General features: G+C 48.8%; 1 protein-coding gene across 2 annotated transcripts in view; it reads right to left on the reverse strand.

Moving 5' to 3' along the window:
• The window catches only part of epha4b (eph receptor A4b), a 197,148-nt gene that overhangs the window by 112,543 nt on the left and 72,532 nt on the right, over nucleotides 1-12,073 (reverse strand). For both annotated transcript variants that reach the window (XM_046359281.1, XM_046359280.1), the window contains exons 8-10: nucleotides 9,733-9,845; nucleotides 7,512-7,674; nucleotides 4,856-4,961 (exon numbers count right to left, since the gene is read on the reverse strand). In XM_046359281.1, coding sequence (XP_046215237.1) covers nucleotides 4,856-4,961; nucleotides 7,512-7,674; nucleotides 9,733-9,845 — 382 coding nt within the window. The remainder of the gene's footprint in view (nucleotides 1-4,855; nucleotides 4,962-7,511; nucleotides 7,675-9,732; nucleotides 9,846-12,073) is intronic.

The following is a 12,073-nucleotide window of genomic DNA, read 5'->3' on the forward strand; positions in this document are numbered from 1 at the left end:
TCAGAGACAACGATAAACAGCTGCCTCTGATTGGGAACCAATCCAGGCCACCATAGACCTACAATATGCCTAGACTAAATACACACACCTAGACACACCTAGACATACAAAACCCTAGATGAGACAAAAACACACTTCTTACCCTCGTCACACCCTGACCTAACCAAAATATATAAAGAATACAAAGAATACTCAGGTCAGGGCGTGACAGTACCCCCCCCCCCCCCCCCCCACAAAGGTGCGGACTCCGGCCGCAAAAACCTAATCTAAAGGGGAGGGTCCAGGTGGGCCTCTTTCACGGCGGCGGCTAGGGTGCGGGACGTGGACCCCTCTCTACCTCAGTCTTGTCCCACTTGGCCCACCCTCGCATCGGGCCCCGGACTGAAGATCATCGTAGAGAGCGCCACTGGACGGAAAGGCGCCTCTGGACTGAGGAGCGACTCTGGCAGCTCCGGACAGGAGGGCGACTCCGGCATCGCCGGCGTGACAGGCGGCTCAGGCAGCTCCTGGCTGGCTGACGGCTCTTTCAGCTCCTGGCTGGCTGACGGCTCTGGCAGGTCCTGGCTGACAGATGGCTCTGGCAGCTCCTGGCTGGCTGACGGCTCTGGCAGCTCCTGGCTGGCTGACGGCTCTGGCAGCTCCTGGCTGGCTGACGGCTCTGGCAGCTCCTGGCTGGCTGACGGCTCTGGCAGCTCCTGGCTGACTGACGACTCTGGCAGCTCCTGGCTGGCTGACGACTCTGGCAGCTCCTGGCTGGCTGACGGCTCTTACATAACCCACGAACCCAAACTGGAAAATGGCAACCTAAATAGGTTCCCCAATCAGAGACAACGATAAACAGCTGCCTCTGATTGGGAACCAATCCAGGCCACCATAGACCTACAATATTCCTAGACCAGACACATACACCTAGACATACAAAAGCCTAGATGAGACAAAAACACACATACCACCCTCGTCACACCCTGACCTAACCAAAATATATAAAGAAAACAAAGAATACTCAGGTCAGGGCGTTGATAAGTGCATCCCCACAGTGACCGTAAGTACATATTCCAACCAGAAGCCATAGATTACAGGCAATATCCACACTAAACTAAAGGCTAGAGCTACCGCTTTCAAGGAGTGGGACACCAATCTGGACGATTATAAGAAATCTCACTATGACCTCCTACAATCAAAATATCAATATGACAGGTCTTGCAAACTACCAGGGAAACCCAGCCGCGATTGGCCCAGCGCTGCAAGCCTACCAGACAAGTAAATTCCTTCTATGCTCGCTTTGAGGCAAGCAACATTGAATCATGCATGAGAGCACCAGCTGCTCCGGATGGCTGTGTGATCTTGCTCTATATAGCTGATGTGAGTAAGACCTTTGGTATTTGGTATTTTATTAGGATCCCCATTAACTGTTGCAAAAGCAGCAGCTCCTCTTACTGGGGTCCACACAACATAATACAGAACATTAATAGACCAGAACAACTCAAGGACAGAACTACATGAAACATTTTTGAAGGCACATGTAGCCTACATATCAATTCATACACACAAACTATCTAGGCAAATAGGGGGAGAGGCGTTGTGCCACGTTGCTTTATCTGATTTTTGAAACCAGGTTTGCTGTTTATTTGAGCAATATGAGATGGAATGGAGTTCCATGCAATAATAGCTCTATATAATACTGTACACTTTCTGGTGACATATCTGGTGGGGTAAGTGTGTGTGTCAGAGCAGTGTGTAAGTTGACAATGCAACAATTTGGGATAAAGAAGAAGTGATGCAGTCAGTCTCTCCTCAACTCTTAGCCAAGAGAGACTGGCATGCATAGTATATATATCAGCCCTCTGATCACAATGAAGAGCAAGACGTGCCGCTCTGTTCTGGGCCAGCTGCAGCTTAACTAGTTATTTCCTTGCAGCACTCGACCACACGACTGGACAATAAGAACTAGAGCCTGCAGAACTTGCTTTTTGGAGTGTGGTGTCAAAAAAGCAAAAACAAAAACAGGTTAACATTCACAAGGAACACATGCCTGAAAATGCTGTTCATAACTACAGCTCAGCGTTCAACACCATAATGCCCTCAAAGCTCATCACTAAGCTAAGGACCCTGGGACAAAACAACTCCCTCTGCAACTGGATCCTGAACTCACCCCAAAGGGTGAGGGTAGGCAACAACACATCTGCCACGCTGATCCTCAACACGGGGGCCCCCCAGGGGTGCACGCTTAGCCCCTCCTATATACCCTGTTTACCCAGGACTGTGTGGCAGCGCACAACTCCAACACCATCATTACGTTTGGACATGACGGTGGTTGGCCTGATCACCAACCATGAGGAGACAGCCTATAGGGGGGAGGTCAGTGGCCTGGCAGTGTGTTGCCAGGACAACAACCTCTCCCTTAACTTGAAAAATGAGCTGATTGTGGGCTACAGGAAGGAAACAGAGGGCTGAGCACACCCCCATCCACATCGACGGGTCTGTAGTGGAGCGGGTCGAGAGCTTCAAGTTCCTTGGTGTCCACATCTCTAAGGAATTATCACGATCCACACAGCAAGCAACACAGTCGTTAAGAAGGCACAACATCTTCTGTTCCTCATCAGGAGGCTGAAATGATTTGGCCCTCAGATCCTCAAAAACCACCACTGAGAGCATCTTCACTGGCTGCATCGCCGCCTGGTATAGCGACTGCTTGACATCTGACAGCAAGGCGCTACAGAGGGCAGTGAGTACGAACCGGTACATCACTGGGGCCAAGGACCTCTATTCCAGGCGGTGTCAGAGGAAGGCCCTAAAAAATGTCAAAGACTCCAGCCATCCAAGTCATACTGTTTTCTCTGCTACCACACGGCAAGCAGTACTGATGCACCGAGTCTGGAACCAACAGGACCTGGACAGCTTCTACCCCCCCCCCCCCCCACCCCCCCACCCCCCAAGCCATATTTTTTTGCACTAACTGCTTTGATTCATCACATACACTGCTGCTACTGTTTATTATCTATCCTGTAGCCTGGTCACTTTATCCCCACCTCAATTACCTCGTAACCCTGCACATTCCCTCGCTACTGGTGCCCCGTGTAAATAGCCAACTTATCATTACTCATTGTATATTTATTCCTTGTGTTATTATTTTTCTCTATGCATTGTTGAGAAGTAAACATTTCACTGTTAGTCTACACCCGTTGTTTACGAAGCATATGACAAAGGAACATTTGATTTGACACACACACACACACCTTTTGGATAGATTTTTCGAGGTTCTCTCTTAGAAAGCACTAATCAACACCCACCCCTCCCCCCACCCCCCTATCCTAGCCTTTGGCAGAATGAAAAGGTGGTGAGAGGGAATGGAGAGAAAATAGGGATGGAGGGAGAGGTAATTGATGGAGGTGTATCGACCCCCCTGTAAAACCCAGTTAACACCTGCCTGTGAAACCTGATTAGCTGTAAGTGTGTGTCTGTGTGTACTTGTAGTAAACCAGGATTAGCACCCAGCCGTCTCGCCTTTCTCATTTGAGTGTGTTTTATGTGTGTATCCGTATGTGAGTGCATTTGCAAGTGTGTGCATATGTGTTTGTGTGTGTGTCTCTGTGTGAGTGTGTGTGTTTAGGACAGTCTCCACTGATTAGATCCCACGTGGTCAATAGTGAAAAGAGCACTCAGCCTGATAGGAAATCACCCTCAATCAATACTAATATTTTTACAGACCTCAGAACTGTGTGCGTGTAGTAAATTGTGTGTGTGTGTGTGTGTGTGTGTGTGTGTGTGTGTGTGTGTGTGTGTGTGTGTGTGTGTGTGTGTGTGTGTGTGTGTGTGTGTGTGTGTGTGTGTGTGTGTGTGTGTGTGTGTGTGTGTGTGTGTGTGTGTGTGTGTGTGTGTGTGTGTGTGTGTGTGTGTGTGTGTGTGTGTGTGTATCCAGGGGAAGAATAGCTATTTAATCTAGTCACAGCAAATATAGGATAACCATTCATTGACAGACATTGTAAATCACTGGCCTGTCATCCCTCTCTGCTCTCTTTCTTTCCTCCCTCTGTACTGGAGAGCTGGAGCCTAATTCAGACTGTCTGCTCCTCTCCCTCTCCTTTCCCCCTCTTCTCTCGTCCTCCCGTCACCTCTTCTCTTTGGTTCTCTTCTTTAACCTGACTCAATAACACAGGCTCACACAAGGACTTCGCTTAACGTCAGGTATGTTCCCTTGAGATTCTTATAAGGTGACAATCAAACGTCATATATAATATCAAGTAAATCGTAGTGTTCTCTTTGCTCCCAAGGCGATATACAAGAGTGGACTGAACTCTTAATGAAGCTTATCTTATGTCTGTTTCAATGCAATCTGAGTGGACGTGGGCAATTTCATCTTTATAAGCAGCTCCAACTCCCACGGTGTGTGTGTGTGTGTGTGTGTGTGTGTGTGTGTGTGTGTGTGTGTGTGTGTGTGTGTGTGTGTGTGTGTGTGTGTGTGTGTGTGTGTGTGTGTGTGTGTGTGTGTGTGTGTGTGTGTGTGTGTGTGTGTGTGTGTGTGTGTGTTCATGTGTGTGTGTGTTCATGTGTTCATGTGTGTGTGTGTGTGTGTGTGTGTTCATGTGTGTGTGTGTGTGTGTGTGTGTGTGTGTGTGTGTGTGTGTGTGTGTGTGTGTGTGTGTGTGTGTGTGTGTGTGTGTGTGTGTGTGTGTGTGTGTGTGTGTGTGTGTGTTCATGTGTGTGTGTGTTTGTGTGTGTGTGTGTGTGTGTGTGTGTGTGTGTGTGTGTGTGTGTGTGTGTGTGTGTGTGTGTGTGTGTGTGTGTGTGTGTGTGTGTGTGTGTGTGTGTGTGTGTGTGTGTGTGTGTGTGTGTGCGTGGTGTGTATTGCGCTTACCTGCCACTGACGACGAAGCAGGCAACCAGAAAGATGAGCAGTATGATGCCTCCAGCGATGGACACAGCCAGAATAGTAGACTGGTTGGGGTCTATGGCCAACATGTCTGAGACAGGGAATACATTATGAAGAGAAAGAGTTAATACAGCGTAAGAGGGTGTGTGTGTGTGTGTGTGTGTGTGTGTGTGTGTGTGTGTGTGTGTGTGTGTGTGTGTGTGTGTGTGTGTGTGTGTGTGTGTGTGTGTGTGTGTGTGTGTGTGTGTGTGTGTGTGTGTGTGTGTGTGTGTGTGTGTGTGTGTGTGTGCCTGCTTGCGTGCGCATTAGGCCAGGTCTAAAGTCTCCATCTTTGGAAGGTGTGTGTGTGTGCAGAGAGAGAGAGAGAGAGAGAGAGAGGAGAGAGAGAGAGAGAGAGAGAGAGAGAGAGAGAGAGAGAGAGAGAGAGAGAGAGAGAGAGAGAGAGAGAGAGAGAGAACTTGAAAGAGATAGATAATGTACTCAGCAGGCTCTTTGACGATGAAAAGCTTTTTCCATTTCAATATTCCTCAACGAGGGCTGACTGTAAACTCATTCCAATTTTCCTGCGCTGTCCAAATGGATATGTTAACATTGTACATAACAAGCCTGCTTTAAAAGTTTCTGTGAAACCACATTGATTTTTACGCTGCAGCAATCGGGCCATTACTCAAAACAAATGTTCCATTTATCAAGGTTAGCCAAGCACGAGCAGACGTGTGTGTGTGTGTGTGCGTGTGTGTGTGTGTGAGTGTGGGCGTGTGGGCGTGTGTGTGTGTGTGTGTGTGGGCAGCGAGCCCTTTCAGGCAAATGAATGCCTCCAGGCAGCAATAGATGGCCATTTATCTCCTATTCCATTCCCTGGCATTGAACACACACACACAGGTGCAAACACGCACAGAAACAGACACACACACTAGGCTGCTTTAAAGGTTTCAGTGCACCACAGTGATTTACAGTGTGATCTATACAATTGGTCAACGTATATACAATTGATTTGACTAATATTCACTCAGCTCCATCCGTGGTTTTCATTTCAATAGTCATGAAGTTGAACAATTGATCAGATTAATGATATTAAAATGATTGAACAAATCGACAAGATTGATTTACATGATCAATATTAAGTCAGTTGGCACAATAATAATAATTGTGTAACTAACAATTATGCACAATAACTGTGAACAATATATTTTACCCAATAGGTTTCCTAGATTGGTTTCCTCTATTGTAATCGCTCCTCTTTCAGCCCAGCTGCCAAAATAACCCTGATTCAGATGACCATCCTACCCATGCTAGATTACGGAGACATAATTTATAGATCGTCAGGTAAGTGTGCTCTTGACCGGCTTGATGTTCTTTACCATTCGGTCATCAGATTTACCACCAATGCTCCATACAGGACACATCACTGCTCTCTATACTCCTCTGTAAAATGGTCATCTCTGTATACCTGTCGCTTATTTATAAAACCCTCTTAGGCCTCACACCCCCCTATCTGAGATACCTACTGCAGCCCTCATCCTCCACATACAACATCCGTTCTGCCAGTCACATTCTGTTAAAGGTCCCCAAAGCAAACACATCCCTGGGTCGCTCCTCTTTTCAGTTCGCTGCAGCTAGCGACTGGAACGAGCTGCAAAGAACACTCCAACTGGACAGTTTTACCTCAATCAAATAATTCAAAGACCCAATCATGGACACTCTTACTGACAGTTGTGGCTGCTTTGTGTGATGTATTGTTGTCTCTACCTTCTTGACCTTTGTGCTGTTGTTTGTGCTTAATAATGTTTCTACCATGTTTTGTGTTGCTACCATGTTGTTGTGATGTTGTGTTGCTACCATGCTGTTGTGATGTTGTGTTGCTGCCTTGCTGTTGTGATGCTGCCTTGCTATGTTGTCATGTGTTGCTGCCTTGCTATGTTGTTTTTTATCTCTCTCTTTATGTAGTGTTGTGTTGTCTCTCTTGTTGTGATGTGTGTTTTGTCCTATATTTATATTGTATTTATTTTTTCATCCCAGGCCCCGCCCCCCGCAGGAGGGGCCTTTTTGCCTTTAGGGAGGTCGTCAATTGTAAACAAGAATTTGTTAACTGACTTGCCTAGTTAAACAAAAGGTTCAATAAAAAATAAACAACAAAAATAGCAGTTTAATATTTTTATATGAAAAGTATTGGTAATTATTTCACATGCAGAACAGCACAGTCGGGAGGGGAAGCTTCGATTCCCAAAGTTCCAAGAGGTCAAAATCATTTGTTTTTGAGACGGGAGTTTGTCACCAAATCTGTGTTGTGTTCATTATGATGCATTACGAGCTCAAGACATTTTTCCACAAAAATGACAATTTAACAACCATGGTCATTTGCAAGATCATTCATTGTTACCCCAAATTCCAGAATCATCACAGCCCTAGTGGAATCTTAGAGAGTCGTATGAGATGGAATGTCACTTCCTTTCTCGCAATATGACAATGAAAAAAGAGGAGAACAAGGAAGGAGTGAGACAGACCTGAAGGAGACAAAGAGGACAGACAGAGAGAGAGGTGAAAACAAAGCAGAGGTAAGAGAAAACGAGGCCCCGAGCCGCCAACAGAGGGTACGTGGAGACAGAGACAGAGGAAGAGACAGAGAGGGATCTTTAACTACCTTCGTGGCTGGTCTCCAGTTCTATCTCTCCTCCGTAGTTGCCGTATCCCCCTTCCATTCTAGCTCGGACACGGAACACATATGTAGTACCAGGCTTCAGACCATCTACGGTCATCACATTGGACCTGGTCTTTAGGACTGTGTAGTTCTGCTCTCTCTGGTTCTAATGTTAGAGAGAGAGAGAGAGAGAGAGAATGGTGGAGACACAGACAGACAGAGAGAGAGAGAGAGAGAGGATGGTGGAGACACACACAGAGAGAGAGAGAGGATGGTGGAGACACAGAGAGAGATAGAGGGAGGATGGTGGAGACACAGAGAGAGATAGAGGGAGGATGGTGAAGACACAGAGAGAGATAGAGGGAGGATGGTGAAGACACAGAGAGAGATAGAGGGAGGATGGTGAAGACACAGAGAGAGATAGAGGGAGGATGGTGGAGACACAGAGAGAGATAGAGGGAGGATGGTGGAGACACACAGAGAGAGAGAGGATGGTGGAGACACAGAGAGAGATAGAGGGAGGATGGTGGAGACACAGAGAGAGATAGAGGGAGGATGGTGAAGACACCGAGAGAGATAGAGGGAGGATGGTGAAGACACAGAGAGAGATAGAGGGAGGATGGTGAAGACACAGAGAGAGATAGAGGGAGGATGGTGAAGACACAGAGAGAGATAGAGGGAGGATGGTGAAGACACCGAGAGAGATAGAGGGAGGATGGTGAAGACACAGAGAGAGATAGAGGGAGGATGGTGAAGACACAGAGAGAGATAGAGGGAGGATGGTGAAGACACAGAGAGAGATAGAGGGAGGATGGTGGAGACACAGAGAGAGATAGGGGGAGGATGGTGAAGATACAGAGAGAGATAGAGGGAGGATGGTGAAGACACAGAGAGATAGAGGGAGGATGGACACAGAGAGAGAGAGAGAGAGAGAGAGAGAGAGAGAGAGAGAGAGAGAGAGAGAGAGAGAGAGAGAGAGAGAGAGAGAGAGAGAGAGAGAGAGAGGATGGTGGAGACACAGAGAGAGATAGAGGGAGGATGGTGGAGACACAGAGAGAGAGAGAGAGAGAGAGAGAGAGAGAGAGAGAGAGAGAGAGAGAGAGAGAGAGAGAGAGAGAGAGAGAGAGAGAGAGAGAGAGGATGGTGGAGACACAGAGAGAGAGAGAGAGAGAGAGAGAGAGAGAGAGAGAGAGAGAGAGAGAGAGAGAGAGAGAGAGAGAGAGGATGGTGGAGACACAGAGAGAGAGAGAGAGAGAGGATGGTGGAGACACAGAGAGAGATAGAGGGAGGATGGTGAAGACACAGAGAGAGAGAGAGAGGGAGCATGGTAGAGACACAGAGAGAGAGAGGGAGAGAAAGAGAGAGAGAAACATGCATGTAAATAAAGTGTGTGTGCGCGCATGTGTGTCAGTGAGCAGACTCCCTGCAGAGCCTCTGATACCTTCTCTAATGAGAGACGCTCCACTACACGGATTAGCACTGTTACTGTGGAATATTACCCTTGATCCCTGCAAACACATTCACACACACACACACACACACACACACACACACACACACACACACACACACACACACACACACACACACACACACACACACACACACACACACACACACACACACACACACACACACACACACACACACACACACACACACACACACACACACACACACACACACACACACACACACACACACCTCCGGCTCTTCTTCTGTCTTCTCTCATACTCGTCACACTCCTGTTTTCATCTGTATTCAATGGCCTTGTGTCTTTCACAAGGATTTTTCAGAGGCTGTTGGGCGTTAGTGTGCTTGGTTAGAGCGCTAGCTAGGATGCGTGTGAGGGAGAGGAAGGTTGTGTGTTTGCTGTTTTTACTACTGTTATGATAAACAATTTATTAAAGCCTTGAGGGTGATTCAACACCACCACACAGTATATCAACACACACACACACAGCCCTGTGGCAGAGAGGTGTCGAGCTACAGTCTAAGCTGCCCTTGATTTAGCTCGCCAGGTGCACCATAGACATCCACTTCCCTTTCGGGAGCCGTTCCATTGGTCCTAGGGTGCTACCTCTGCCTGGCCGATGTGCCGGGTGAGCTAAATCAAGCGCACTCCTGTACTCGTCAGATACATTTCCAGGTCTAAAACAAGACATTAGGAGGAGGAGAAGAGAGGACAAGAGAAGAGAGAGAGAGAAAGGGAGGTGTGACTGACCTTCTCATAGTAAATGACTTCATACTCCACTATGGCTCCGTTGGGTCTGTCGGGGCCCTGCCACGCCAGAGTGATACTGTCCTTGCTCCTCCTCTCCTTCAGGACCACACTCACTACAGGGGGAGGGAAATAGATGGAGGAAAGGGGGTAGAGTGGAATTTGGGGGTGGGGGGGGGGGGGAAGAGGGTACAGGGAGAAAAGGAGCGAGACAGCGGGGGAGGGTGAAAGGCGGAGGTAGTGGGTGAGAGCGAGAGACAGCAGGGGAGTGGGGGAGAAAGGCGGAGGTAGTGGGTGAGAGCGAGAGACAGCAAGGGAGTGGGGGAGAAAGGCGGAGGTAGTGGGTGAGAGCGAGAGACAGCAGGGGAGTGGGGGAGAAAGGCGGAGGTAGTGTGTGAGAGCGAGAGACAGCAGGGGAGTGGGGGAGAAAGGCGGAGGTAGTGGGTGAGAGCGAGAGACAGCAGGGGAGTGGGGGAGAAAGGCGGAGGTAGTGGGTGAGAGCGAGAGACAACAGGGGAGTGGGGGAGAAAGGCGGAGGTAGTGGGTGAGAGCGAGAGACAGCAGGGGATTGGGGAGAAAGGCGGAGGTAGTGGGTGAGAGCGAGAGACAGCAGGGGAGTGGGGGAGAAAGGCGGAGGTAGTGGGTGAGAGCGAGAGACAGCAGGGGAGTGGGGGAGAAAGGCGGAGGTAGTGGGTGAGAGCGAGAGACAGCAGGGGAGTGGGGGAGAAAGAGAGCGACAGCGGCGAGAGACAGCACGGGAGGGATAGAGAGAGAGAGAGAGGGAGGGGGAAAGGCGGAGGTAGTGGGTGAGAGCGAGAGACAGCAGGGGAGTGGGGGAGAAAGAGAGCGACAGCGGCGAGAGACAGCACGGGAGGGATAGAGAGAGAGAGAGAGAGGGAGGGAGAAAGAGTGAGAGAAAGCGAGAGAAAGCGAGAGAGAGATAGATTGATTACCACTGTGCTATAATGAAAGTTCTTTGCAGTGTGCAGAACTCAGCTATATGTACATGTGTGAAATTACTGACTTTGTGTGTGTGTGTCAGAGGGAGTGTCAGAGTGCTCGGGGGGCACAGGTAGAAGTGTGTGTGGGTGACATGTTGAGAGGAGCAGGGTGTGTGACAGTGCGGGAGACACGTAGGACTGTAAACAAGGTTAACAACCTCTCTCCTCGGCCCTCTCTGACACATCCCCTACACGGACCCCATTACTCACCATCACACTCCACGGCCCCCTCAACCTGTCCTAGACACACACACACTCCATGTACTGTGTGTGTCCAGATCCAATCAGCACATGTGAGTGTGTCCTAATTGACAGTCTTCAGCAGATGCAAAGTCCTGGGTGAAGGGTTTGGGACACAGTGAAGAGAGTGTGTGTCTGTGTGTCCTTTCAAATCTGATTAGGTCTAGGCATATCCAATCTCTCATATTACGTGTGTGTGTGTGTGTGTTAGTTAGACATCAGTCCAGACATCATTACTGAGCAGACATTGACTGCCAATACACTGAAACGATAGTGTGTTTGTCCGCGTGTTTGTCCGCGTGTTTGTCCTCGTGTTTGTCCGCGTGTTTGTGTTTGTCCGCGTTTGTCCGTCTGTCCGAGCGTTTGTTTGTTTGTCGTGTTTGTCCTCGTGTTTGTCCGCGTGTTTGTCCCGTGTTTGTCCGCGTGTTTGTCCGCGTGTTTGTCATGTGTTTGTCCGTGTTTGTCCATGTGTTTGCGTGTTTGTCCGCGTGTTTGTCCGCGTGTTTGTCCGCGTGTTTGTCGCGTCCGCGTGTTTGTCCTGTTTGCGTGTTTGTTCGTGTTTGTCCTCGTGTTTGTCCGCGTGTTTGTCCATGTGTTTGCGTGTTTGTCCTCGTGTTTGTCCGCGTGTTTGTCCACGCGTGTTTTTGTTTGTCCGCGTGTTTGTCAGCGTGTTTGTCCGCGTGTTTGTCCGTGTTTGCGTGTTTGTCCGCGTGTTTGTCCGCGTGTTTGTCCGCGTGTTTGTCGCGTGTTTGTCCGCGTGTTTGTCCTTGTGTGTTTGTCCGTGTTTGTTTGTCCTCGTGTCCGCGTGTTTTGTCGCGTGTTTGTCAGCGTGTTTGTTGTCCGTGTTTGCGTGTTTGTCGTGTTTGTCCCGTGTTTGCGTGTTTGTCCGCGTGTTTGTCCGCGTGTTTGTCAGCGTGTTTGTCCAGCGTGTTTGTCCAGCGTGTTTGTCCGCGTGTTTGTCCATGTGTTTGTCCGTGTGTTTTCCTACCGTGTTTGTCTGGCTGGTGTGTGACATGTAACGTGTTTGTCACAGCTCCCCGTGTTTGGGTTTGTCCGCGTGTTTGTCCGCGTGTTTGTCCATCCGCGTGTTTGTCCATCTGTTT

This window comes from Oncorhynchus gorbuscha, linkage group LG08 (genome assembly GCF_021184085.1).
Source record: "Oncorhynchus gorbuscha isolate QuinsamMale2020 ecotype Even-year linkage group LG08, OgorEven_v1.0, whole genome shotgun sequence".
In the NCBI taxonomy this organism is placed as follows: domain Eukaryota; kingdom Metazoa; phylum Chordata; class Actinopteri; order Salmoniformes; family Salmonidae; genus Oncorhynchus; species Oncorhynchus gorbuscha.